The sequence below is a fragment of the Rhinolophus sinicus genome, chromosome 15, assembly GCF_057876585.1.
Source record: "Rhinolophus sinicus isolate RSI-liver-muscle chromosome 15, RSI-T2T, whole genome shotgun sequence".
NCBI classification, from domain to species: domain Eukaryota; kingdom Metazoa; phylum Chordata; class Mammalia; order Chiroptera; family Rhinolophidae; genus Rhinolophus; species Rhinolophus sinicus.
The window spans coordinates 72,557,180-72,585,148 of NC_142515.1; the positions used below are offsets into that span (position 1 = coordinate 72,557,180).

At 57.8% G+C, this 27,969-nt stretch overlaps 3 protein-coding genes across 13 annotated transcripts in view; 2 read left to right on the forward strand and 1 right to left on the reverse strand.

The window, feature by feature from the left end:
• Positions 1-1,755: 1,755 nt before the first annotated feature.
• On the reverse strand, positions 1,756-10,147 carry R3HDM4 (R3H domain containing 4). Of its 2 annotated transcripts, XM_088792183.1 has the most exons (9): positions 9,993-10,104; positions 7,500-7,607; positions 5,936-6,090; positions 5,424-5,548; positions 4,887-5,010; positions 4,650-4,735; positions 4,119-4,204; positions 3,982-4,037; positions 1,756-2,837 (listed from the first exon to the last, which is right to left on the reverse strand). In XM_088792183.1, exons 1-9 carry the CDS (start codon positions 10,061-10,063, stop codon positions 2,734-2,736), a joined length of 915 nt encoding a protein of 304 aa, XP_088648309.1. In that variant the 5' UTR covers positions 10,064-10,104; the 3' UTR covers positions 1,756-2,733. The 2 variants fall into 2 exon arrangements, with proteins under 2 accessions (XP_088648309.1, XP_019571600.1); XM_019716041.3 differs by lacking the exon at positions 7,500-7,607 and having other exon boundaries at positions 9,993-10,147.
• On the forward strand, positions 9,627-15,784 carry KISS1R (KISS1 receptor). Of its 5 annotated transcripts, none has more exons than XM_019716038.3 (6): positions 9,627-9,789; positions 11,107-12,753; positions 13,514-13,638; positions 14,109-14,244; positions 14,352-14,720; positions 14,887-15,784. In XM_019716038.3, exons 2-6 carry the CDS (start codon positions 12,525-12,527, stop codon positions 15,060-15,062), a joined length of 1,035 nt encoding a protein of 344 aa, XP_019571597.2. In that variant the 5' UTR covers positions 9,627-9,789; positions 11,107-12,524; the 3' UTR covers positions 15,063-15,784. The 5 variants fall into 5 exon arrangements, with proteins under 5 accessions (XP_019571597.2, XP_088648307.1, XP_019571596.2 ...); XM_088792181.1 differs by having other exon boundaries at positions 14,476-14,720; XM_019716037.3 differs by having other exon boundaries at positions 14,476-14,708.
• Positions 15,785-21,653: 5,869 nt separating this feature from the next.
• The window catches only part of ARID3A (AT-rich interaction domain 3A), a 36,240-nt gene continuing 29,924 nt past the window's right edge, over positions 21,654-27,969 (forward strand). For 2 of the 6 annotated variants that reach the window (XM_074337381.2, XM_088792184.1), the window contains exons 1-3: positions 21,972-22,127; positions 25,213-25,849; positions 26,797-27,142. In XM_074337381.2, coding sequence (XP_074193482.1) covers positions 25,470-25,849; positions 26,797-27,142 — 726 coding nt within the window. In that variant the 5' untranslated portion in view covers positions 21,972-22,127; positions 25,213-25,469. The other 4 variants (XM_074337383.2, XM_074337385.2, XM_074337382.2 and 1 more) reach the window with 4 other exon arrangements.

The following is a 27,969-nucleotide window of genomic DNA, read 5'->3' on the forward strand; positions in this document are numbered from 1 at the left end:
TTCAAACCCCATCCCCAATTCCTCCTCCAAAAGCTGCTTCTGTTCCTGCCAGACTCTCCCCAGTTTGAAGGGTCTTCCCCAGGAAGAACCCCCCGGGGTTGCAGGGAAGGGGGCACCGGGCGTAAGGCACTGCCTGGACAAAGGCCTGGAGGCCGGGCAGCCTGGGAACCGGGCTGGAGAAGAGGGTTATGAAGAACTTGACACAGCCAGCATATGTCGAGGGCAAGACTCGAACCCTCGTGGCAGTGGGAGAGGCCTGTGTGTTCCCCCAGAGCCCCATGCCCGAGGCCGAATCCTGTCCTCTCGGAACCTGGGGATTCGGTCCCCTTCGCAGATGGGAGGCTCCAAGCTGGCGACTCAAAAATCTCCTTTTGTCCTCTGTACTAGCCATTTGGATTTCCATTATTCAGCGTCTATCTTTAAAATTATTTAAAAGCATATTAAAATGGAATACAGTGCACCCAGCGCCTACTGGTTTCCAAAAACGGTGCCCGGATAAAAGGAACCAGGCACCTGAGAGAAATACACCAGCCGAGCAGGAACATCTTGTAGCGGCAGGAAGTCAGGACCGTGCTCAAAAAATAACCCCACAATGATGGGGATGCCTCAAAGAGACATGGGAGCCCACTAAGAGAGCTCCCAGAGGCCAATCCTGGAGTCATTTCTGCAACAAAATGAAGTCATACTGGATTATAACCCAAAGTAGTAGGAAGTAAATACCCACGCCTCCACATAGACATAAATGATTGAATAAATACAGGCACCGGGCGGGGAAGACGTGGCGGAGCTGAAGTTTTAACTAGGAACCAGGGAGGGGCCAGGGCGGCCGAGCCAACCGCCAGACACTTCCAGTCTCTCCACCTGCCTCACTCTCCGCTGTCACTCAACGCGAAGCTCCTCCCCCATGTCCACAGCCGTAGAAACTCTTACCCCAGATCCACAGCCCTACCTTGCAGAATTCCTATATTATTAACGTAGATTCCCCGCCCTCTAGGAAACCCCCATCCCTCCGCGTTGGCTGCTCAAGGCGACTCCTTCCGAGAGGGCAGGTGGGGGCTGGGTGGGGCGGGGTTTAACTTCCCAGTGCAGAAGCCTGAAAAGCACCCCGGCTAGGAGATCAATGTCAACGTCAGCTGTGAGGAGCCATGGGACAGCAGGGACCCTGATGTGATCAGATGAGCAGGGCGTATCCCTCAGTGCAATCATGGGGAAAACAGCAGAAAACCCGGATGGTGACGTCCTGCAGGACCCCCGGCCAGTCCCAGACATACATAGAGGGAAGACAACGTGAAAAGATGCAAGGAGAAAGCCACGTGACGACGAGGGAGGCACAGGCCGCAGAGATGTAGCCACAAGCCAAGCGACACTGGAGTCCCGAGGAGCTGAGAGGCAGGAAGGACCCTCCCCTTGAGCCTCCGGAGGGAGAGCAGCCCTGCGACACCTTGAGTTTGAGTGTGGGATAGTTCTTCCTGCTGCTTCAGAAATCTTCCACGAGTTCATGCAGCTGGGGGGCGGGGGTCATACAGCTGGGAAGTGGCAGACCTGGGGTTGAACCTAAGCACCAGTGAGGGGCCAGGGCGGCAGAGCCAATGGCCAGATGCTCCCAGAAGTCTCCCTGCCCCCTGCCTCACACTCTGGCTGCAACTCAGCATGAAGCTACTCCCCCCAGGCCCACAGCCCTCAGCGACCAGGGCGCAAGTGCATCCTGAGGGCCTGTTGGGCCCCCAGCCCTGCCCCAAAAGAAAACCCCACAGCTGGAGACCAGAGCACCAGAAATTTATTGAACTCTCCACTTTCCTCAATAAGCAACTAACCACATACACGGGAGTGGGGTGTCCCCCAGCCCTGCTTTTCTGGACCAGGACAGGGTGACCAGCAAGAGAAAACCCCAAACCAACAGGCTAGAGCCAGACTGCGTGGGAGGGGAAAGGTGAGGGAACAAGGTGTGGGGAAAGTGGCAGTCCGAGGGAGGGAGCTTCTGGCTGGAAGTCCCAGACCTCCAGTATGAAAGGAGGGGAGAAACGTTGGAGGTGGGGGAGTGGTAGAGTAGGCAGGGCCCCAAAAGCCACAAAAAGGCACCCGGGAACACACATTCCAAAGAGGGTAAAACAAGCCTTTAAGCCACAGCTTGTCTAGGGTCACGAGCACTGGTATGCCCACGCGCACCCAGACACACACACACACACACACACACACACACACACACACACACACACAGAAGACGTAATGCTTCTGGGCAGCACCCCAGAGACCTCCCCATCCTAGCCAAAAACTGGGAGGGGGTAAAGCAGGGACTAGAAGAAAGCCCCCCAATTTATCAGTTGGGGCAAATATTTGGTTTTTCTTCCCAAATGGGAAATTTAAAAATCTACAACAAATCACGCCGAATTAAGTGATAAAAACCCAGCTACTTCTCACTTAAGTGTTTTGTGCTTCAGACTGGGCACAAAAAACTGAATGAAGAAGGAACATCAAGATGAACAGATCAGGTCTCCCCACCCAAATACAAGTCCCAGAGTGGGGAGCTATGGGACCCTGGGATAGTCTGGGGCAGCCCCAGCTGCCAGCTGTTCACCTGGGAGAGATGAGCTGGGCTGGGGCCTGGGTGAGGAGACCGCTACCCCAAGGGGGAGAGCACATCTTTAAGGACAAACTCTAAAAATAACAAACATATTTTAGCAGATAGTATGGGAAGTCTTGGTGGGGGAGAGGAGCAGGCAGGCAGGGCCGCCATCAGCTGCGCTGCTCCAGGTAAGCAGACAGTAGCAGCCCAGGTGGCAGGAAGTCCAGGTGACGATTGCTGACTTTCATCTGCCTCTTGCCCTCCAGGTCAGCACCTGCAAGAGGGGACAAGTGGGGCAAGAATGAAAGGAACATGAGAGTCATGGCACACATGGCACTCCATCCTGAGTCTATGGGAACAAAGGGAAGCATGGGGGGGGGGGGTGGACACAGAGAAGAACCTCTGGCTCTTCCCTGCCAGAAGTTACTGCAAGCTGGCACTTAGGGTCTGTCTGATGTGACCCCCCCCGCCCCAGGTCCCAGGGGCAGACTCCCGCAAACAGCAGTTGCTACGTTAGGGCCTCCCTCTGCACCCTGTTTCATCCTTTCTGTCCTTCATCCCGTGTTTAGATGGGCACACTGACACAGAGGCTGGAGGCCAAGGGGATACGGGTCCTGAACAAGTGTCGCACCTCTTTCCTGGTCTCCTGCGTCCATACCTGCCCTCAGGATCTCTGAAGCTCAGTCTTTCTCTGGTACCTCCTCCAGGCAGGCCCAGCTTTTCCCCCTCCCCTGTTCCCCATTTTGCACCCCCAGCCCAGTCCCTCCATCCTAAGTCTATAGGAACAAAAGCAAACATCCTGAGTCTATGGGAACAAAGGGAAGCATGGGGGCTGCTTTCCTGTGAGGGAGAGCTTCAGGGATCTCAGGATGAAACATCCTGGGGTTGCCATGGAAACTGTCTCAGCAACTCTGGGCAGAAGGCAGAGAGAGAGAAGCACGGGGAGTTCCTATTGGGGGCGCTCAGGGCCAGCAAGGGCCTGTGAGCACCCTTTCTGTGGGGCTGTGTCCCGAGACCACCCCCCTCCTGTAAAGTGGGGACACAGGTCCCGGGAAGGGTCACTTGCCAGAAGTCACATGTATGGCACAGTGGAGGGGGACTATAGCTAAATGAGAAACGTGCAGACACTGGGGTACACTCATGTAATCTCAGAGCCCCTCGAGGCCCAGCTTCATCATCCCCACACAGGTCCTTCTCTCCCCATGGACCTGAAGATGTGGATGAAGGGGTGTCTGTTACACTCTGTCACTCAGAGTAGCGCCAGGGCCACAGGAGCCTCACAGTGTCCCACTGCCACCACTTTGCTCAGGCTGTTCCGCAGCCCCCAGAAGCCTCTGGCTGAGTGAGCAGACCCCATTTGGCCTCAGTTTGCTCTGGCTGAATTGGCTCATTGGGGGTCTCAGGCCCCAGGCACTTACTGGCTGAGATGAGGTCCATATACTGGCAGATGGCATGGAGCAGGAGTCTCTCAAAGCTGAAGAGGAACAGGCGGTGAGTGGCCATGAGCTGAAACTGGCCACCCAGGGAGCTCACAGCACCCGCCCCCACCCGTCACCTGTTGTCCAGCATGGCCGTGTACACGGCCTGGGGGGACACAGAGAAGAACCTCAGCAGCCTCTCCTCCCAGGTCTCCAGCGTTCCCTGCAGGACAGACAAGCCCAGGGATCAAGCCAACTTTGGAATCTTGGGCAGGCTGTCCAGGACCCCCATGCCGGGGACAGCCTCCAGAGCCTAAAGCCCTAGGTTCAAATGTGGCCTCTGACCAGCTACATAAAGCTACTTAAGTGGTTCCAAGAATACCAGGCACTTAGATACATATCTCCATACCTTTGAATGCCGGCACCTTCTGCCTGTGAACTCCTGTACATCCTGCAGTGCCTGCCCACTTTCATTGCCCCTGGCCCTCCCACCCTCAAAGAGAGCCCCTGCCCAGTTCTGGGTTCTGCAGTCTGATCACACTGGTGCGTATCCTGTCCTGCCTTCACCACAGCACATGCGCTGAGTAACAGGCCTCCCCTCACCCTGCCCCCAACTGAGACGCCAAGACAGGCAGGTGGAGACAGGCCCAGCCTCATCTGGTATTCACCATGGGGATGCGGCTCCGCTTGAGGACCGCTCGAAGACGCCGGCTGATGCGCTGGAAGCACTCTCCGGGAGTGTAGGCCGGGTACTCTTCAAGAGTACAAGGCGTGGGGTCAGCCCCGGGAGCAAACCGCCGGCCCGGTCCCCACGCTAGGCTCCTCCCCACCTGTCCCCAGCCCGGCCCCACAAGCTCGTCCAGGCCCCAATCCGTATGCCCCCTCTTCCCCCGTGCGGGCCTCACCTTTCCGCCTATCCTCCCCCCGGTTAGGCCCCTTCCTCCGTGCCTTGCTCCTGCCCTCATCCTCCAGGTAGCGGAGAACCCGCTCCTGCTCCTCCCCGGAGCGGTTCATGAAGTCATTCCAGACCTGGAACAGACAGGCAGGCCCTGGGCTAGTGACAAGTTGTCTCTAGGCCTCAGTTTCCCCATCTGGCCAATGCACACTGAGAGCCACAAAGGGCATGGAAATACTCCTTGAGGACACCTTTGTCCGCTGGACCTGCCAAGAGTTCATGGGGCACCTGCGGACCTGCCTGTCTGCGGAGCGGTATCGATAGAGATGAGCAGATGAGTCTCGAGTGCTGGAAGGTTCTGGGGTGGGGTGGGGGTTCTGGCCTGTTCTGGGGACCTGAGGGAGACTGAGGGGGCATTCATCAAGGGGCTAGAGAGGGATGGGTGCTCCTGGCAGGGGCACCAGCACAGGCAATGCCTGGTGGTGGTGGGGCTGGAACAGAAAAAGTGGCTGGAGCAGAGGCTGCGAGACCCGGTACTGGGACCCACCTCCACGTAGGTCTCATTGTTGCAGGCCTCCGCGAAGACGCCAGGTGCTGCACGGGGTGCCAGGTCCCCATCTTCCAGACCAGATGTGCCTCCCTCTGTCTCCAGCAGGGTCAGGAGGTACTGGGCTAGATGGAAACAGATGGTCTTTGGGCAGGGGTGTGGCACTTGGGGCCCCCCAGGCTCCATGGAGATACCCAGGCCGTCTTTCTTTTCCTGGCCTCTTCATTTACAGCCTTTCGTTTCTGGCTCCCCACCTCCATGCTCCAACTGTTTTCCCCAGAAAGCACAGAAACCAGAACTCCTTCTACCTTCCCCTGCCTCGTTGAACTCCTATATACCCTTTAACTCCTACACACCCTTTAAAGTCCGAACTCCAATGCCCAGAGCTCCCTCTGGCCCAGCCCCAGTTCAGGGCCAGGCTCATGGTAAGGGCAATGGTTAGTGCTAACACGCACACCATTCTCATCGGAGGCCTAAGGGTCAGCAGGAGGTGCCCCCTGACCCCACCTTACTGTTTTCTAGGCGCTGGAGGCTCTTCCGCCCCTTGGCCTTGGGCACAAGGTCTGAGTTCCGCACAGCCTGGTTGATGAAGTGCTGCTTCCGTTTGGAGGCTGAGAACCTCTTCACTTGGGAGCTGGCTAGAGTGGGCAGGCATCCCGGAAGGTGCCTGTGGGCCGGGGTGGGGGGTGGGGGGACAGTCGTCAGAGCCAGGACAGGCCACGACCCCCAGGAAGAGCCCTACTACTGCTCTCCATCATAGCCACCACCGGCTTGGTTTCCTCCAACAACAGGGAGCTCATCTCCTGACATGTGTAGCCATGGACTCTTAAACTTTCATTTTGTTTCATGGTTACATCATCCAGAAGGTACGCACAATTGTGATGACAGATTAGTAAACCAAGGCTCAGAGAAGAGAAGACACTTGCCTGAATTCACACATCAGGTGGGTGGCTGAGAAAAGCTGTAACCCCCCTTCCTCAGTTTTCCAGATTTTAGCTGCAAGCTGGTGAGGCTTGGATTTGAAAACTACCGGCCTCTGAGAGTTTCTCAAGAGACTTGATTCACCTGAGCCCACCCACCTCGTGCCCCACTTAGTCCCCCACCATGTGCCAAAGGGGCCAGGATCAGGGAGGGGGCTGGAGTGCACCCCCCCCCGCCCCCCTCCCACTAATCTGCTTTCCTCTGAGCAGATGGCATTAACTGTGGAGATGGATTAGCAGCACCAAGGCCAGGCCTCCCTCTGGGGACCCGCAGGGGACCTGCAGGTCAGATGCAGGGGGTGGGGGGCAGGGGGCTCTTGGATGGAATCTTCCTAGCAAGAAGCTGCTAGGCCTTCCTGGGGAGCTGCTGACAACCCCAAACCACAGGATGGTCCCCGCTGGGCTCAGAAACCCTCACCCTGTGGGTGATGGTAGATTCTGGCCCCTAGAGGGTCAGGGTCCCAGGATCCCCCCTCCCTATATCCTAACTCCCTCCCTCTCACTCATTCTGCTCCAGCCAGGTCCTTGCTGCTCCTCCGGTAGCAAGGCATTGTCCCACCTCTGGGCCCTTGTACTGGCTGTGCCCCTGCCTGGTGCACGCTGCCCTAGATTCCAAATGGCTCACTACTCACTGTCCTTTGGCTTTTGTGGAAACCACAACAGTGAGACTCTGACCTCCACTATTTAATACCTTACTGCTTTGGTTTTCTGATCACTGTACATTCTACTCTGCTGACGACTGCCCACCTCTCCCACTAGACTGTAACCTCCATGTGTGCACTTACAGGTATGCCTGGCATGCAGTAGGTACTCAAAAAATTAACTGCTTGATCAGTTCTCCCGAAAAATCCCTGTGGGTGCCTGTGAGTCTGGGAGGGGGCACTTAGAGACAAGAAGAGCTGGGACAGGTATTTTCTCCGTGACCCAGCTGCCACCTGCTTGGTTTCCTCCTGTGATGGGGAGCTCACCTCCTCAGCGACACCATTGATCATAGCAACATCCCTGGACTGAGCATTCACATATCAAGTAAGCACAGGACCTGACCTGAGGGTTGCCTCCCAGAGGCCCAAGCACCCCCACTCCAAGCCTCAGACACCTATGGTCTCCCTGGAACTCCAGAGCCTGTGTCTCCACTCTGGGAGCTGGACAGAGTCCAGAATGGTGTCCTGGTGGGGCCGATAACAGAAGCCACATCCAGGGGGAGCTGTTAGGGGATGTCAGAGCAGGGCAGGACTCAGTGAGAGAGCTCCAGCCCTCAGGGTGTGGGGCTCTGAGAGATGGGGCTCCCCGGCACCTTGAGAGTAGGAGCAGAGCTAAGATTTGAACCTGAGTCTTGACAGGAACCCCCAACTACTCAGCCTCCTGCTTCTCTCCTGGATCCACAGAGGTCTCTGGTGAGCTCCTCAGACCAAAGCTAAGACCCAGCTGGTATCTCCCCTGCTCCATGACCTCTCATAGCTCCTCAGCACCTCAGAGCAAGGCTCAGCTCCTCCTTGGCCTGGCTCCTCCTTGCCTGTCCCGTACCTGGACCATACAGTCTATGCCTGGTCTCACAGGGGCCTTACCACCCTCTCATAGGCCTGAAACTCTGAGCTGAGCACTGGAAAATGAGTCTACCAATTCAAACTTGCTGACTTCAACCAGATTCCAGTAGGAGATAAGAAACATGTGGCCTCAGGGGGCCCAAATCCCCCCACTCAAGACACAGAAAGGACAGGGTGGAAGGGGGAAGGGCAGAAGCAGCAGGGTACGTCAGATTTGTAATGAAGGCTGGGGGTGGTTGGACATTGGTATAAACTTCATATAAAATATATCATTGATGCCCAACCCCATATCTCCTCCATGGCTTCCTCTACTCTGGCCACAGGGGCCCCTTCATGTGCCCCAAACTTGCCAAAAACAGTCCACCTCAGGGCCTTTACACACGCTGAGCCCTCTGCCTGAAGCACCTTTTCTCAGCTCATTCTGGCCTCTGCTCAAATGTCACCTCCCCAGAAACAGTCCCTGCCCCACTAGCCCAATCAGCCCTGTTTGCCTGTTTCACCAGTTGGCATCTGAAACCAGCTGGTCCATGTATCTGTTTACTCCTTAATCCTCACCTCCCTTGCTAGACCCATGGGAACAGGACACAGGATGGGGCGTCTTGGTCCCTGCTGTGTCCCCAGCACCTGGCTCACAGCAGGTGCTCAATAGCTATTTGTTGAGTGAATACCTGACCTTCTGTTTACACATTCACCTAAGGGCCAGTTCGTCTGCCTCCCATGCCTTCCAGAGACCTCTTCATAGATAGGGACACTGAGGACCCAGACAGAGCCCCTGAGACTTTCTGGACCCGTAGTCCTTGGGAAATCTCTACACAGTGGACAGGTCCAATAGCGAACAGCTGCTAAGTCAAATTGTGTTTGGGGGAAACAGACTTCGTAGCCCCCAAGTCTGCTCCCTGAAATGGGGAATTTAGACACCTGCCACCTTGGACCAAAACCACCCTCTCTGACTGGTACCCTCCCCCAGGAACAGGCAAGAGAGGAACCTAGTTCCCCAGTAGGAAATCAAGAAGGCTCAGGGCTGAGGTGACTCAGGCTGGGTGGGGCCCAGTGGGGCCCCCACAACAGTGGCCACGCCCCTCAGCACACGGAGATGGGGGGCACCAGGAGTGACTCAGAGTGGGTTCTGTAGAGACATGTATGGCCTCTGCTAAGCACCCAGAGGAGATAATAATAAAAGGTAATAAATATAAAAACACTAGAGTAATAATAAATATCATAATAAAATAACAACAATAAAAATAATGAAATAAGATCCTTTTAAAATAATAAAGCAACTACAATAATAAGATGTTTAGGATAATTAAAGAGTGGATGATCCCACTTGCTGGGCACCTTGGGCTGCGGGGTCATTGACCCCCACCACTCTGAGAAGAAGCCATTGTTATTATCTCATTTTACAGGTGGGGAAACTGAGGCACCAAAGAGTGGACCACACAGGTTTCTGCCTAAAGGCTGGGATTCAAAGCAAATCTGCGACCAACAGTGTCCACACCCAGATGGAGCCGCTCCACCTGCTTCCAGTCTTCCTCTCAGGACACACAGGCTCGATTACCTGGATTTTAAGCCCCCACCCCCGCCGCATTTAATCTGGGAAAGCAGCCCGACAGAAACTAACAGTCCTCTCCCCCCAGAGGAGGGGTTGATAACACAAGCGAGGAACCAGCCCTGGCTGTGGGGTGAGTACTCAGCCAGGGGACAGTAACACCGCGTGTGGGTGAAAGTCAGGGGACACCGAGCAGCGGCCGCCTCACGCAAGCAGTGACAGGCGCACAGAACCCCGAGGCAGGTCTGTACCGGCCGGGACTCCAGGTTCCAGGGGTCTGTAAACCCATACACCAGGTATGCCCCTCCGCCCCCTGTCGGAGATGGGATTTCCCGGAGTAAACACTGGGTAACAATAAACCCCCACCCCCACCCGCATATAGGAGGTGTCACCGAAGAAAAGGGGTGGGGCGGGCCTGGGGCTGCGGCCGAAGTGGGGAGGGTTAGGGGGGGTAGCTGGAGCCCTGGAGGGCGCGCCCCGCCCGCCCCACCGCGCTCACAGCGTCCGTCGCCCGCCCGGGGCGTCCCCCGCCGCCTCCGAGCCGCCCTCGTGGTTCTCCAGCGCGACCATGGCTCGGATGTCGCCGTCGGCGCCGCCACCCGGCAGGGCTTACTTGGGGCCGGGCAGGAAGTGACGGGCTCCCAGAGGCGGGCCGAGGCGGATCCTGGAGGCTGGACGCGTGGGGAGGGGACCGCCGCCACGAGGCCGGCCAGGCCCCAGGCTGCGGGTGGAGGGGTACCCAGCCCCTGAGGGACAGACGGGGAAACTAAGAAACTGAAGCGGAGGTGGGGGACAGCAGCCACAAAGTCAGGCTGTGGACAGGGCTGGGCACCCAGCGGAGATCGACAGGATACTTGACACTGAGGCCTGGGTAGTTGGGGGCGGGGGGCCTTTTCAGAGGCTGGGGAGAGTCGAAATGACCCATACTCCCCCTCTCCAACACCGACCAGAACTTCCCTTCTACTAGCCCCCTCCCAGTCGCCAGTAAAGTGTAGCCCCTGGAGCACCAGCTGGGTGCCTCAGTTTACTCATCTCTGAAAATGAGACGTCAGCCCCCACCCCTTTTGCTTTTTTGGGTTTATTCATTTAACAGATGTCCACTGTGGGCTGAGGCCAGTGCTGAGCTCTGTGGACCCAGCAATGACCAATGACAGACCCCTCCCTCACTGAGTCGGGGGAAGAGGAAGCCTCTCACACGGAGACTGGCAAACTACAGAAGTGGGAAGGGTGTGCCATGCAGAGGGAACAGCCAGTGCAAAGGTCCTGGGGCATCCAAAGCCAGTGATGGAGGGGGCAAGGAGAATAGTAGTGGAAGGGAGAAACAGATTTGTGAGCCTGGTAGTCCTGTGATGACAGATCTGGTTTGCGTCCTGAGGGCAATGGGGAGCCACGAGAGGACTTGGAGCAAAGAGTTAAAGCTACTGTAGAATCTAGAATCCACTCTTCAGTCTACAAGCAAAGTGGGGCACCCACCAGATCCTGCCTGGTGCAAATTATACAGGACAAATAACCCGGTTGCCTTAACAAATAAAGAGCAAGGGGCGAAAAGAAAAAGAAAGGAGGTGGAAGGGCTAAAAGACCCAAAAGAGCTCATACTGTGTGGTTTCATGTAGATAAATGTGAAAAGAGGCAAAAGAAATCAATGGTGATACGTGTCGGGAGAGAACAGACCTCCAGGAGGAGGCGAGGAGGGGACTCAGGGGGCCACGGATGTTTGATCTCTTGCTCTGGCCCATGGTGAGTAGCTGCTCAATAAACATGTCAATTCTAGAGGATGCAGCCCAGGCCTTGTCGTAACAGGGGCCTCACTCCCAGGGAACCTGTACTGCACCTTCTTCACACCCTTCCGGATGCACAGACCCTCATCCTGTCTGTGAGCTTCTGCTACTCCCCAGATCCCCACCATGAAGGTTTAAGCACCTGCTGAGTGCTCTGCCAGCAACTCCCCCAAAACAGTTCCTCCATTCCTACCTGGTAATCATGGGTCTCCTCACCTTAATCTGTCTTTCATTACTACCCCAAAGGGATTTTTCTGAGGTGGAACCTGGACAGGGTGGTGGTGGGGAGGAGGACGGAGGCAACTGGGTCCCCATTATCAAGATTAACTTTGAAGGTATAAAAAGGGTGAACAGGGAAATGTGTCCCCCACCACAAGCTCTTTGTACTTCCCCCTGGAGACACTGATGTGCTTTAATACCTATGCATATTTACTCATCTCTGCTCCCATTTTAGTCTATACAAAGGGTAGCATCTTTTTCTCTGTTGCATAGTACTCCACAATGGCCTGGACATCCTGGTACAGTTTTATGGGCTAGTCTCAGGTACATTTCTGAGTGTGGGTTTTCGGGATCAACAGTGTCCTTTGTAAATTGCCCTCTACCTGGTACCTTCCACCAACAGCACAGATGCCCATGTGCCCAGTGCAGATGTTTGCCAACCGCTGCACATGAGCTGGGAGGTGGTCACATCCTAGGGGTCTGATTTGCAGAACCGGAGTCAAGGGAGGTTGAGTTCCTTAAAGAACAGACATCTGTCTAACCGCCAGAGCCCGCCCCCGGTGGTGAGTCTCTGCCCCCTGGTCAGGGTCTGTCCTTCCAGGTTCCACAGCAGCCTCCATGCAGCCTATCCATCCCTGGCTCCACTCCAATCCCCTCCTCCAGCTGGTACCCTCTAGTGCTCCCACCCTGACTGTTCAAGGGGTGGAGGGAATGGGGAGAAGGTTGCTGTGCGGGTGGATGGAGGATGCACAGGCAGTGGAGGGAGTGGCGAACAGCTGCAGGAGAGGCCAGAAGGCGGGGACAATGGTGGGGGAGTCGGGTATAAACACGCGGAGACTACGGCAGGAGCAAAGGCGCAGCCTGAGCCCAGAGGAGCCGCCCTCCAGACCCGGTGTCCTCCAACCGAAACCCTTCTCGGGCTTCGAGGGGGCATCCCCAGGGCGAGGCCAGGAGGAACATCTCTGCGGCGATCCTAGGACGAAATCCCGGAAGGCCGGGAGGAAGAGGGCGGCGAAGCCTTGCACGCCCTGGCCATGTCAGGAACCAATGCATCCTGGTGGGCGCTGGCCAACGTATCCGGCTACCCAGGCTGTGGTGCCAACGCCACCAACGGCCTGGCCCCCGAGCTGCGGCCGGTGGACGCCTGGCTCGTGCCGCTCTTCTTCACTGCGCTGATGCTGCTTGGCCTGACAGGAAACTCGCTTGTCATCTTCGTCATCTGCCGCCACAAGCAGATGCGCACGGTGACCAACTTCTACATTGGTGAGCGCCCAGGCGCAGCGCGCCATTCCGGAGGTCGCCAAGAGGCCGGAGTGGCCCAGGGACGCCCCCTCGCAGGGCCTCCGGGCCCTCCCAGATAGGGGTCTCTCTCCTGTAGTTCTCCCATCCTATCACTTCTCGGCCTTTTGGCTAAGATCAAGTGTAGTTCTCCCATCCTTTCCCTACTGTCCCTGTACCTTACACTACAGGTTGCAAACTTTGCCTTAGAGGGTTTCATGCGGGCTGTTGCAGTCAAAAGGGAGCCTGGAGAGTGTAGTACACAGAGAGCTCGCCCCTGCCACTCAAGGAAGATGTTGCCTTGAAATGTGGTTCTTATGACACAGTGATGAATAAAAGAAGTGTGGGGAGGAACTGCTTGGCCCCCGAGCTCCCAGTTAGCAATCTCTGTCTCAGTGGCTCAGTTTGCACATTTGTGTGAGTGCTCAGTACTCTCCACCACAATCGCTTACTTGCAGACGAGTAAACTGAGGCTCAGAGAGACAGGGACCTGCTCAGGCTCTCCCAGCCCAGTCAGGGGAGAGCGGGGCCCACTGAAGCTGCTCCAATGGCTGTGAAGCCTGTGCCGGAGTGTGTGTGGGACATTTGAAATGTAAAAGGGGAGAATGAAGGAATAGGGGGACTTCTGGAGCTGTCCGGCTGGTCACTCCCACAAAGACAAGAGCTAGGAACCTGGGCCAGGAGCGCTTGGGGGGGGGTGAGGCCTGTGTACCCCATGTCCAGCGTCCTCTCATTCCGCCTGCAGCTAACCTGGCAGCCACGGACGTGACTTTCCTGCTGTGCTGCGTGCCCTTCACTGCCCTGCTCTACTTGCTGCCAGCCTGGGTGCTGGGCGACTTCATGTGCAAGTTCGTTAACTACATTCAGCAGGTGGGCCATGGGCTGGGGAGCCAGGGGCTGAGTCTGGGTGTGGGTGGGCTGGAAAACCGGTTGGGAGGGGAGTGTAGGCAGAGTCTGGAGGATGCAGCTGGGAGGAGGCGGAGCCTGCACCGGTGGTATTGGGGAGAAGGACCTAGGCAATGGGGAGGGACACAGATAGGGGCCAGTCTGAGGGATGGGCACAGAGATGGCCCTTGCCCCACCTGTCCTGAGTTCCTAGGATAGTTCTGCCTCTCCCTGTGAGTCTCGGGGTTCCCTCTAACCCCTGCCATCCTGGGATCCTCTCTAGTATGGGTTCTATCCTGCCCTTTTCATTGTGGCCCCTGGAGACTCTCCCAGGACACGTCCAGTGTGTGCCTGAGTGGTTGGACATGTGGAGGGACCTGCAGGGTGGGTGCGGACAGATCAGGCCCCAGACCGGGCAGGGTGAGGGCCATACGCCCAGCTCCGGGCCCTCCCAGGTCTCCGTGCAGGCCACCTGCGCCACCCTGACCGCCATGAGCGTGGACCGCTGGTATGTGACCGTATTCCCGCTGCGCGCCCTGCACCGCCGCACGCCCCGCCTGGCGTTGGCCGTCAGCCTGGGCATCTGGGTGGGTGAGTGAAGCGTGGGGTCACAGGAGTGGGGGGACAAGTCCTCTTGCCCCGTGCGCCCTCCCACTCATTGCCCCTCTCTGGGGTTCGGTCCTGCATTTGGGAAATAGGCGTAATAACGCTCCCTGCGAAGAACCACGAGGGTGCGGACTGGGGAGGCACCTGGGGGACCAGGGCCCTGGACCTCTGGCAACCCTCGTCCCGGCAAGGTCTTCAGCCGCGCCTGTGGTGCAGGCTCGGCGGCCGTGTCTGCTCCGGTGCTTGCCCTGCACCGCCTCTCTCCTGGGCCGCGCATTTACTGCAGCGAGGCCTTCCCCAGTCGCGCCCTCGAGCGCGCCTTCGTGCTCTACAACCTGCTGGCGCTCTACCTGTTGCCGCTGGTCGCCACCTGTGCTTGCTACGGGGCCATGCTGCGCCACCTGGGCCGGGCCGCGGTGCGCCCCGCGCCCGCGGACAGCGCCCTGCAGGTGCGCCGCTGGGTAGGTGGGGGGCGCCGCCAGGCTGGAGTGGGGGTTGGCACAGTTGGGGGAGAGAGCATCTGCAGGGGTCTGAAAGGGGCAGTGGGGGAATCTGAGACGGCAAAGGAGGCAAGATCTGAGGGGGTGACCTATAGACTGTCCTCCTCCCACCTCCCCCCACCTCCAGGGGCAGCTGCTGGTGGAGCGAGCAGGCGCTGTGCGCACCAAGGTGTCACGGCTGGTGGCGGCCGTGGTCCTGCTTTTCGCGGCCTGCTGGGGACCCATCCAGCTGTTCCTGGTGCTGCAGGCGCTGGGCCCAGCGGGCTCCTGGCACCCGCGCAGCTACGCCGCTTACGTGCTTAAGATCTGGGCGCACTGCATGTCCTACAGCAACTCAGCGCTCAACCCGCTGCTCTACGCGTTCCTGGGCTCGCACTTCCGTCAGGCCTTCCGCCGTGTCTGCCACTGCGCTCCCCGGCGACCCCGGCGGCCTGGGCCCTCGTGCCCCGCCGTCCCCCACGCCGAGCTGCACTGCCTGACCGCCCACCCGGCCCCCAGGACGCGGAAGCAGGGGAGCAGTGGGTCGGGACTGTGCAGGCTATGCGTCCTAAGGGAACATGCTGCCCCTCTCTGAGCGCGTTGGAGGTGGGCCCCTAGGAAACAAGCGCTGCTCTTATTCTATTATTAATATCTTAATTTTTGTCCAAGATAATCCTAGTGAACATACCTTGTCCTCTTGTAATGTTTGGTACAAGTTGGCTGTGATGTTTGCTGCTCTTGCTATTGTGATGATTATTTCTGCATTTTCTGAAATTGAAGATGCTTTGATGCTGGCACGTTCTGGAACTTTTCAGGAAGCATCAGTAGACGTTTTCACACACTGCCTCCAGATTGCCTGTACGATTGTTAAAATTCATCTCATTGTCAGCGATATCAAAATGTCACACTGTGCATCTTAAAAATTGACAAAACAAGGTGTTATTGCTGCTATTTGGTGAGTGTCCAGCGTCCTGGCTGGAAAACTGGTGTCATTGAGTAAATAAAACCTTCCTGGGGCACAGTATGCAAAGCTGCCCATTTGAGAAGCAGGACTGATTTCCGTGTAACAAACCGCCTTAAACAAAGTGTCCATTTGTTATCTCTCACGATTCTGTGGGGTCATGGGGTTCAGCTGGCCCACTGATCATGTGGGGTTGGCTGGACCAGGAAGGCCCAAACGGCTTCACTTGTGTAGCTGTTGGGCTTCTTCCCTGTATGGTGGTCCTGGAAAGTCAGACATTCCTGGCCAGAAGCTTCTGAGATTAGGCAGAAACTGCTTCCCTCCTGAGACCTGTGCTCAGAAGTCCCAAAATGTCACTTTTCCACATTGAGCTGTCAGAGTCCCACCCAGATTCCACCAGAGGGGAAGAGACCCTACCTCCTGGTGGGTGAGGCTGCATGTGCCTGCTGGAGGTGGGAGGCATAGAGCAGCCTCCCCAAAAGTCCTACAGTTGGCAGGCTTTGTGACCCTGAAGGACAACCGTCCATATCTTGGAGGGCCCCAGTCCTCCCACATCATTTGAGGACATGGGTCTCCAAGCAATCCAGATTTTCAGAGATGTTAATGTGAGACTAAGAAGCAGAGACATCGTGCCATTTTGACATTGGCCCGAAGCTTGTTCTGGTTTTTAAGACCCAGCCTCCAGACTGGGCTGGACATGAGGATGAAAGTCTCCCTTTTGCCCACAGGCCCTGCCTACCTCCTCTCCTGCCCCCGCTGCCCCAAACTCACCCTCCCCCTGTGGCTTCCTGAATTGCCATCCTTGCCTCTGGGCCTTTGCACATGCAGTTCCCTCTGTTGTGCTGGGTGCACCCTCACTCATCCATCATGTCTCAGGTCAGTTGCCTCCTCCTCTCGGAAGTCTTCCTGGATCCCTCCAGACTGGGTCAGGTACCCCACTTAGGCCCATTGCTGCCCCCATCACGGCTCTGACGTCTTTGTGTTGTACCTGTTGGGTGCATGTCTGATTTGGTCCTCCATGTGTCCCCGGGGTCCAGTGCACAGTAGCGCTGAAAAAATATTTGTGGGATGAATAACCAACCAGGTGTGCTGAGGGGATAAAAAGAGGGGGTGCATGCAGAGCGAGTAGCAGGATTTCCCTGTGAAAAAGGAATTAAAAAATAGTTAAAGAGGGCTGGGCTCCAGCATCTCTCTCAGAGAAACAAAAACTCCTGTTCATGCAAAATGTGCATACATGTGTTCATAGCAGTTGTATTTGCAACAGCCCCAAACTGGAACCAACCAGCTGTCCTTTAACAGGTGAATGGTTAAACAGACCATGATCCAGCGACATCACAGACTGCGACTCAGCAAGAAAAAGTTGTGGACACACTATGGATACTGGCAACACCTTGGCTGGAACTCGGGAATGATGCTGAGCAGCAAGGGGCATCCCCATAGGTTTGTGGTGTGGGAGTTAGTCTATGAACATCCTCGAGATGACAAAATTATGACGTGAACAGATTAGTGGTTGCTGGAGTGACAGATGATGGCGAGAGGGGAAAGGTGGGTGGGCGACATGAGGGACCCTTGTGGTGGAAGCAGTCTGTCCCTGGACCATGGTGGTGAATACACGAACCTACACAAGTGATAAAACTGTAGAGAACAAAACACACACACGCACGTACAAGTAAAATGGGGAAAGCGACTTTGGTGGCTTGCTTCAATGTCCATATCCTGATTGCGATATTGTACTACAGTGTTGCAAACTGTTACTTGTGGGGGGAAGCCTGGTGAGGGAGTTCTCTCTGTATTAGAATCTACAATCATCTGGAAACAAACAAAAAAAAAAGTTGAAGGGTTGAAAAGGACATTCAGGAAGGGAAATCATTTCAAAACTGCAGACTCAGGGTGTGCCCTTCATTTATCTTCACATTCATTCAGCTGGACACTGTTTTCAGAGCCCCTTTTATGTGCCAGATTCTGTGCTGGGGGCTGGGGCCATAGCAGCGATCTGGCATCCCCTACTCCCACCCGTACGGGGCCAGTAAGTCGCAAACACCTAGAGATGAAATGTGACAGATGTGAAAAGGAAAAATGTGTGCCCATTGTGAGTAACTGGAAACTTGACCTTGGAGGAGGCAAGTCCAGAAAGGTTTCCTGGAGGAGGTAAGTCCAGGAATTGTAAACTGAGCACACCAGATGGAGGTCACAGCCAGTGCAAAGGCCCTGAGGCAGGATATGTCTCTTAGATTTGAGAAATCACTAGGATGCAGGTGTGGCTAGAGAGGGATGAAGAGGGACCCCCCTCCCCCTTACCGTTATAACAAAGGGAGATATAGTCCTCAAAATTACTGTGCAAGGAATGAATATGTACTCATTCCATAGAGAAGGGAAACTGAGGCACAGGGAGGCCCATGCACCTGCCTGGGGTGGGGCAGGGGGTGCATTCTGACCTGTTTGGCCCTTTGGTGGGGAGGGGGCTTCTCTGCACATTGGAGAGTGCGCTGGGGCCTGGCCCTTTATGGGAGGCTTCTCAGCCCAGCTCTCCTGGGTCTCTAAACCCTCCCCTCCCGGGGCAGATGTCTGGACGCCTCCCTCTGGGAGTGGAGGGACAGCAGCTGGGGCTGGGTGTTTAATAGCCTAAAGGTGGAGGTCTCCCACCACCTGCTGCCATTAGGCTATAGGTGGCCCTGGGGCTAGAGGCTGGTTTCCTGCAAGGGTAGGGCAGGACTCCAGCCCTGGGGTGGGGGCAGCTTTCCCCACCAGTCCCCTGGGATTGGGTCAGTGGGCCTGAAATTTGAGTGGGGGCGATGTAGGGGAAGGGCTCCTAGAAAATGGCAATGCTGTGTGCTTTAAGGGAAGGGAAGGGGCTGCGCACGACCCCACCAACACTCAAGACCGGGAATCCCCATCTCTGAGGAAGGGAGAATGAAAAGGTGAGAACAGAGAGGTGAGGGGACAGTAGAAACGAGTTGGGTCATTCCCGAGGGTGATGGGAGCCACGGGACACTTCTGAGCAGGGACGGACATGCTCCAAGGTATGTGGAGATTCTTTTTAATTTATTATTTTATTATTGTGTCTATTCTAATCTTTTGGGTTGCCAAGACCAGGCATATGCAAGTACAGCCCATCTGGAAGGGAATGGAGATGGGCCCCAGGGGCACGTTATGGGGTTAAGGCCCGGGGGTTTGGGTGCGTAGGGAGAGGGGTTAGTTTCATTTCAGATAAAAATGACAGATTTTTTAGCACAAGTATATTCCATGCAACATTTGGGATATACATAACATTCATTTTTTCATCTGAATTATTCAAGTTTAATTGCGAGACTTGTATTTATCTAGCAACTCCACCGTGGAGCATTCAGAAAGCGCTACAGAGGAGGAAACACGCCACGGGCCTCAGTTTCCCTGTCTGACTCGGGAATCTCGTTTTCAGGTGAGACGGCGCCACTTAGCGGCCTCTGGCGGGAGGCACGGCCTGACGGCGCTGGTCCCTCCTCCAGGCTGCAGCCCCGCAGATTCCCGGCAGGTGGCGCGCGCACCTTGCAGAAATTCCTTGCCTCCTTGGGTCGATCCCACCAAGGAGTCTCCAGTGCCTGGGGGGGATCGCTCATGTGTACCCCAACGTGGGCCCCCAACTGAAAGTTTGCTCTCTGCAAAATGGGTCAAGCAGAGCCGCACTATTCTAGTCCAGGCTCTTAGGCACTTTTGTCTCATGGGCTCCTTCTATGAAAAAAATATTTAAAATTATATTTTACAGCTGTGTTAGTATAAAGACGAATATAATTTAGACGGGATTTATTATTATATATTCATGGTTACCATAATCGTTTTTTCTTGTTATTTTAAAATAAAAATTACACGTTCGTGGGCCCTGGCTCACACCGACAAGACAAGGCAAGGTGTGACTGACAACAGGTCAGGGGTAGGGGTTTCCTGCTGGCCGTTCTCCTCCCTGAGATGGAGATGGTGAATAGTTCAGTGTTCCCTTCACCTCTGTGTAGACAGGCACCAAAAATCCTGTGGACTTGAGGGAGGAAGGGAAGGAACACATGAATTCATTAATTCAACCAATGTTTGTTGAGCACCTGCTACCTACCAGCGGTAGCCTCAGGGCTGAGTAGGTTCAATAAATACAGCTGTTTTGAAATAGAAGCACCTGGATGAAGATAAAAGTGTGATGTGACAGGCCACACCTGACACTGGGGGGTCAGGGAAGGACCTGAGGTTCCAGTTGAATGAGGAGAAGGCACTGGTCACTGGGCCACGGGGGAAGGGCACTCCACGCAGGGGAAATGGCCAGTGCAAAGGCCCGGAAGTGGGAATATATTTGAGCAGGAATAATGTGGGAAGGTGGGAAATTTGGGGTCTGGGTGAAGTTTTAAGAGGATACTGCCCTCCCTGAATGGAGAGCAGGTTGAATGACTAGTTCCCCCACCCTTTCCCCTTCCCTTCCAACAGGGAAATAAATGTATTGCTCGAAGCTGCTGTAAAGGAATGCATTATATTGACCCATTCTACAGAGAGGGGAATCTGAGGCACAGGGAGGCCCATGCTCCTGCCTGGGGTGAGGCAGGGGGTGCATTCTGACCTGTTTGGCCCTTTGGTGGGGAGGGGGCTTCCCTGCATATTGGAGACTGCGCTGGGGCCTGGCCCTTTATGGGAGGCTTTTCAGCCCAGCTCTCCTGGGTCTCTAAACCCTCCCCTCCCAGGGCAGAAGTCTGGACCCCTCCCTCCGGGGTGGGGTGGGGCAGCAGCTGGGGCTGGGTGTTTCATAGCCTAAAGGTGGAGGTCTCCCACCACCTGCTGCCGTTAGGCTATAGGTGGCCCTGGGGCTAGAGGCTGGATTTCTGTAAGGGTAGGGCAGGACTCCAGCCGTGGGGTGGGGGCAGCGGTCCTGCAATTTGAGGGAAGGACACGGAGAAGATGGTAATGCTGTGTTGCTTTAGGGGAGGAGGAAGGGCTGCACACGAACCCCCCAACACACAAGACCGGGGACCCCAGTCCTACCGGTGAGAACCTAGAGTAGTGGGGGCCTCCGGATGGCTCCTGCCCCCACCCGACTCCCAGTTGGCTTTTATCTGGGCTGGAGCCTGTGCCCCTGCGATTAGCCCGCAGGGGTTTCCTCAGGGGCTCAGACCTCCGAGCTGAGCCCACCCACACCCCACATACACCCCTCCCCCGACTCTACTCTGTGCCTCAGTTTCTGGCTTTTCCAAATGGGGACATTTAGAGTCTCCACTCCGTAGAAATAGTAGGGTTGAACCTTGCGGCAGGCACGTGGCTGGGCACCCGAGGGCTCAGAATATGTAAATTATGAAATTATTACTAAGAAGAGATACTCGCGTCCCCCTCTAATCGGTGGATTGTCAGGTTCCCAAGAAGTGGTGACAGTGGGCGATAGGGGTAGTCTCGATTCCGCGACGAACTCCCCCGGAGACCCAGCACGCCTTTGCCATTGCGGTGCCCGGCGCCAGGTAGCCGTTCCCTCTCCGAGACCCCTCCCCACTGTGCGGGGCCCCCTCGCCGGGCCTTGGCTCCTCCCTCAGGCCCTGCCCCACTCCCGGTTCTCATCACAATAGCTCATTTCTTCCCCAGTCTGTAATCCCCATTTTACAGACTAGAAAACCAGGGCTCGGCTCCGCGGGGGCCAAGTAACTGGCGCCAGGACGCTGAGTCTAAGGGATAGGAGTGAAACTCTGAGCTTGGGAGATTCATGCTACGTGCCCAGTAAAGTGGGGAGCGGGTCCTCGACCTGGTTCGGGTCTCCCCAGCCGCCTGGGAGGAGGCCCAACCTCCTCTCCTCCCCATCCGGCACTCCCAGGCCCGCCCGCGTCCTCCACGCGCTGTGCGCTCAGGGCTGCGGCACGCACTTTGCCCACCATCCCTAGGCAGGGGTGGGGCCTCTCGCGTCACTGTTCCCCCCCCTTCTCTTTTATTATTTATTATCATTTAAAGGGGCCGCGACCTGAAAATTTCCGTTCAATCTCCCCCCTCAACACCCTGGGCAGGTCGTGCTTTGTGGGACCGAGGGCTGGGGGACAGGGGGCGTCCAGGAAGGGGGAGGGGGCCTCGCGAGACCCCTCCCCGCGTCCCGGGCCGCAGTGCTGAATCACCGGCGAGGTATTTGCATCTGAGAGCGATTTGTCACCCGGTGATTTGTCTGCGGGGCGGTGAGCGCGCCGGTGGGGGGGGGAGGGGAGGGGCGGTGGAGGCCGCGCGCGGGGAGACTTTTACCAATCCGGTCGGGTGGGGGTGTAGACGCGGATTGGGCCGGCGGCTGGGTGAGTCGGCGCGCGGCACAAACCCGGCGGCGGCCGGGAGCCAGCAGTGCGCAGCTCGCGGCGGGGGCCGCAGGCCAGGCGCTGCCAGGGCAGGGCCGGACGCCAGGCGCGGGGCATGCTCCCCTGGAGCGGGCCCTGCGCCCCCCGAGTGGGCCCCGTGCGGTGAGGCTCGGGGAGGAGGGCGGCTGGCCTTTTAAATCGCTGGTTCCGGTCCGGGGTGAGGGGGTCCCCAAAGTTGGGAAGGGACGTAGGTGGGGGTCCAGCGCTGGGAAGACGACTCTGGTGGGTTGGAGTTGGGATGGTTTTCTCTGCGCCCCCTCGAAGACCTCACCTTCCATATTACATAGGGTCGCGCGGGGACGGTCGGTGTCGCGAATGCGCCCCCCACCCAGCGGGAGGAAATGGTCTCTGTGCGCGGGGGCTGCGCTCCTGGCTCCTAGTTCATTTTTTCTCCCCGGAATCGGGTCGGGTGTTTTATTCGGTAACCGAGAGGAGAGTGGGAGCGCCAGGTGGGGAAGGGCAGTTCCCTGGTGAGCCTTCCCTGCCTGGACGGTTTATTTATAAAGTGTCGGGTCCTGGACAGAAAGGGGCCCCTGGAGGGGACACCGCGGTCACCGCGCCCGGGAGTGGGTTTGGCCCGGGCCCCCAACTCTCTGACGGGGACTCCCGGGAAAAGCCCCCTCTCCCGGTTCAGTGCCCCCCAGACACAAAGCGGGTGCAGTAAGCGCGGGGAGCTCGCGTTTGTCAATTCCAACGTTCGGTGTTCGACCCCGGGCGAAGCGTTTGTCAATAATCTTCCGTTTTTAGTCTCCCGGGCCGAGGGGTTGCCCCCCCCCCCATGCAAATCGGCCGCTTTCCAAGAAGCCTTTGAAGCCCGGACTGGGGTTTCTGTCGTTTTATATCTTCTTTTTCAGTTTTTCTTTCCTCACTTCCTCCTGGCCGCCCCCTCCCGACTCCCCTAGCCCCCTCCCCAGCCTGCTGCCCCACCCTCCTCCTCTTCTCCCCTCCGTGGAGTGAGGGGCCCCTTTCGCCACCCGCGGGCCCCAGCCTTGCACAACTCTTTAAATAACCGTGTTTTGCAAGGCCCGGGCCAGAGCGGGTGACCTCTCTCTCCTCGAGGCTTGGGGGGGGGGGGGAGGGCGTAGCCCGTTCCCTCTTCGCAACCCCCAGCTAGTTCCTAACGACCACCCAGCACCCCCCATCCCCGCCAGGTCTCTGCCTGGGAATACTTCTCCCCCGGGGCTGTCATAAAGTAGGGGTAGGGGCTGAGGACAAAGGGCTCTTGGGGGGAGGCGTCTGGAGGGGGTGGGCGTCGCCAGTTTAGGGTTAATGGCTGCTGTGGGGGGAGCCCAGCCCCGGCCCTGGGGGGCCCTGGGTTTCCCACCTGCCCCCGCCCCCAGCCCCAGCGTGGAGGCCTGCTCTGCTCCCCTCCCCCACAGGGCAACCCGGAAGGGTCATTAAACCCAGCAGGCCTGGGGGGGGGGCAGTGTGTGGGGGGAGTGGCTTCCTCTGGCCTCTTCCTTCTGCCCCCCAAAGAGGCGGGGGTTGCCTGGAGCGTTTCCGTGGGGGGGGTGGGGGCTTGTCTTGAAGTTGTCAAAGATGGGGGAAGATGGGGGAGGGGCAGCGGACCAGATGATACGCTGGGTGAGAAATGTCCCCTCAGCACTTCTTGGGGCGAGTGGGGGGTGACCGCCAGTGTGGGGGCAGAAGCAGAGCTTGGTGTTGCTTTGCTGTGCTGGTCATTGGCCCGCACTGTGGCCTCTGAGAGGGTCTTTGTGCTCAGGGACCCCTGCCCTTGCTGGATACCCAGGTCCTTTAGGGGTGTAAGGGGTGTACCTCTTCCCACTTTTTACAGGGGCCACTCATTGCCCCCCCATTGCCCTTTTACCCATGCTTCTGGAAGTCCGAGGGTGTCTGGGTAAAGCGCATCTGGTTTGGTGGGGAGAAGGTGAAGGCCACTGGGCTCACTGTGGCTCCGTAAGGCCCCTCCCAAGACTAGGGAGATTAGCGTGATTTACACTACACAGCTCTCCTTGGGTGGGTTCAGGCTCCACCTTAGCAGGTCACCAGAGGGGTTAAGGAGAGTGGCCAGTGTGGAGACCTAGTATCAGCTAGCTACCAGGAGCCTCTGCCCATTGGCCCCTCCTGGGTGTGGCTGGTTTGCTCCAGGAGTGGCTTAAGAGCCTTTGGGGGTTCATTTGCTGGGTTAGGGGCAGCCTCCTGGACACTCGCCACCCACACTGTCCCCATGATGTACCATCTGGGATGTCACCACTGGGCCTATTGGGTTCTGCCCATCTGTTTTATTGGCGGTCTGGGCAGGTGGGGGTGGGCGGGTTGGTGGTGGTTCGAAGGGACCCCAGGCTGAGGGCAGAGCATGTTGGCCCCTCTTGGGGTCCCAAACGGCAGGGGAATTCCCCAACAGAGAGCACATGGGGGCAGTGTGGGAGGCTCTGCTCTCACCTAGACCCAAGTTAGCAAGACGTCTCCGAGCCTCAGTTTCTCTCATCCATAAAATGGGTGCTTCCCTCCGTGACGTGGGTGGGATGTGGTGCCAGCTTTGTGCCAATCTTCACCATCGTAAACTTACTTCATGTCTGCCTGAGCACAGTGAGGTGAGCACAGTTAGGACACTGTTAGGGCACTGTTTTGCAGAGAGGGAAACTGAGGCTCAGAGGTGGGGGCTTAGGGCTGACAGTGTGAGTGGGGAAGGATTAGCTCAAGGTCCACATACAGCAAGCGCTCAGTCTGGGCCAGTCATTGTCTCTGCTAACCTGAGTGACAGGAGGGTGCCTGGAGCTCTCTGGGCCAAGCAGCACCAGCACTTAGAAGCCAGAACCAGAATTTAGAACCTACCTGGACTCTGGTGCCTGGCAGCCAGCTGTAACCAGTCAGAGGCCAGGAATGTCCTGTCTCCCTGCTGTGTTTATGAAGCAATAATTCATGCTCTTCCCTGGGAGGTGTGGTCCACGACTGGGTGTTTCTGTGTGGCCCAGACGGGTAGGGGCCGCCTTGAGGTCCTCTGGGAATCCAGTGCAGGGTGACCACACTTCCCAACACCCTGGAGAGCGGACAGAGTGGGGGTAGATGGGGAGTGCGTGGTCCTCTGCCTCCAGGGAGGCCTCCAGATCTGCACCCTGATGTGAGTGGGAGGGATTGTCCCAGAGGCCTTTGTGGTCCAACCTCAGTGGGGAAAATGGGGCCGAGGAACCCATTGCGGTCTGACCGTCTCTCTTGCGGCCCCCAGGTTTCTGCAAACACGTGAATGAGCTGGACGCCAGCTGCTGTCCCTTGGTGCCCAGCGTGAGAAGGAGGCACCGCCTGCCCTCTGCTGGCATGCCCCGCCAGCCCTCAGCCTGAGCCCAGCGGCCCCTGCCCCCTGCCACCCTGTACTGCCCCGGCTCCCCCGCGGCCCCCACACTGCAGTGCGGCCGGGCCCCCTCCCCGAAGGGGCCGCCCCCGCCACCCACCCCTGGTGCCCGGGGCGGCCCGGCCCGCAGGGCCATGAAGCTGCAGGCAGTGATGGAAACGCTCCTGCAACGGCAGCAGCGGGCACGCCAGGAGCTGGAGGCCCGGCAGCCACTGCCTGCTGAGCCCTCTGCTGGTCCCCCAGCCCGCACCAGGGCTGCCCCAGACGAGGACAGAGACCCTGAGAATGCTCGAATGCAGCGGGCACAGATGGCTGCACTGGCCGCCATGCGGGCTGCTGCTGCCGGCCTTGGACCTGCGCCCAGTCCCAGTGGCTCCGAGGATGGGCCCCGCGGCTCAGAGGACGAGGACACAACCCAAGATGGGGCACCGGGCTCACCAGGCCGAGGCAGGGAGGTGCCAGGACATGTGGAAGGTGACAGGCACTTCGAGGATGCAGCCTCTGATGATGACCTGTGAGTGAGGTCTGCGTGCTCCGTGCACTGAGCGGGCATCTAGGCCCTGGAGACACAAAACTCCCCAGGGACTATAGAATTTTCTGGATGTCAGTGGATGTGTTCTCCATCTACACTGTTCAGTGTGGGTGTCACCAGTCTCATACGTAGCTGCGGAGCACGTGAAATGTGCCCGTTGTGTCTGAGGCCCGTGTCTGTAGTTGTGTTTCATTTAACTTGAGCAGAACTAGCCATGTGTGGCCAGTGGCCCCATTATCTGGGGAAGCTACAGCAGATGCAGGGTTGGGCAGATAAAGTTGGTGGCCTGGGTGGACCTGAGCAGGGTTGACATTGGTTGGCTCACCAGGGTCTTCATCTTGTGGGGGTCCGATGTGGGCCCCAGTCTGGGTGCTGGCAAGACCCCAGTGGGGTCCTGGGAAGATGTTTAACAAGCAAAGAAGTGGGGTGATTGTAGGTTGTGATCGGGGCTGCTGAGAAAATGAAGCAGGGATGCCAGGGATGTGGCTGGAGGTCAGCTTTCTAGTATGGTGGGCGCAGATCTCCCTGCAGAGGTGACCGTCTCTAGGACAGGCCAGAGGGAGCATGGAACAGCATTCCTGATGAAGGGGACAGCCCGAGTAAGGGCCCTGAGGCAGAAACCAGCTTGGTACTTTCAAGGCCCAACAAGGCAGCCTGTCTAGCAGAGCAGGGAGGAGAGGGCAGGGGGAGCCGTTAGCATGGGGCAAGGTGGAAGGTGGCTGGGGCTATGCTGAAGGGGCAGCACCAGTTGCTTTGGGCTCCCTGAGAACCAGCTGTATGGCCCACACCCTAAGCAGGTCCTGCTTGCAGGCCCTCCTAGCAGCCTGCTGAGAGAGGGAGACCCAGGCTGGGAAGAGGAGCTGGCCTTGCCCCAGGGCAGGGGTGAGTTGGCGCCTTGTCCTCTGACCTCTGCCTTCTGCCTGCCCCAGGAAGCCAAAATGGGAAGAGGAGGAGGAGGAAGAGGAAGAGGAGGAGGAGGAGCTGGAGGAAGATCTGGGGGATGAGGAGGAGGATGAGGAGGACGAAGAAGAGGACTACGAGGACGAGGAGGGGCTTGGGCCGCCGGGCTCTGCTGGCCTGGGCGCTGCAGCCCTGTTACCCCGCAAGGCCCAGCCACCCCAGGCCTTCCGCAGCGGTGATGGTGGACCCCGGGTACTGGGCGGCCAGGAGCGATCAGGGGCTGGCCCGGCCCACTCGGGGGGGGCCGCCCACGTGGCACCCCAGCTGCAGCCTCCTGACCATGGGGACTGGACATACGAGGAGCAGTTCAAGCAGGTGGGTTGTGCGTGGTAACGGGGTCCGTGGAGGCAGGGGCGCACCCAGCTCCTATTGGAGTCCTTCCAGCCAACCCCAGTGGCTGGTGTTTGCCTCCCGTGTGCACAAATGCGAGCTGAGCACTGGGGTCCTGTGGGTGAGATGGGATGGGCTGGCCATTAAATGCACAGATGTGGGGGACATGAGCCAGGAGGGAAAAGTCCGGGGGCTCCTGGTGTCTGCACTAGGACAAGCAGAGGGACAGAGCGAGGAGAGGGGTTCCAAGTGGAGGGGATGGCCCAGGCAAAGCCTGTGTGGCTGGACTGGCTCAGCATGGTGGTTGTGGGTGCAGCCTGGTGACGTGGGCTTGGAGGCCTTGTCGTCCATGGCGTTGGCGCTGAGTCCATTCTCCTGAGGCCCAGGCAGCTGGCTGAGCAGGAGATGGCTGAGTTGGTGTGCTGGCCAGCAGTTCCCTGGGGCTCCGGAGGGGCGGGGAGGAAGCAGACCGTCCTGGTGCCTTCCCGCAGGGCAGGCGGTCAGAGCAGAGGAAGTGGCCAGGCAGGGCATCCTTTGAAGTTGGGCTGAGCTGGGCTGGGCAGATGGAAACCAGATGGTGGCAGGGTGGCCAGTGGGGCTCACATTCCACCCGCGGCCAGCTGGGCCCTGCCCCGACCTCCAGGAGTGGCTGCAGGGGACCTGGCCTCCCCAGCCCAGTGTCCGTCCTTTCTGGGTTTCAGGGGATTGTGGACACAGTAGCGCACGGGAGCGGTCTCGGGGCAGCGCACTTGCAGATGCTGGCTCCAGAATGGACTGTGAGGCCTCCTGACTAATGTACCATCCAGGCGCTG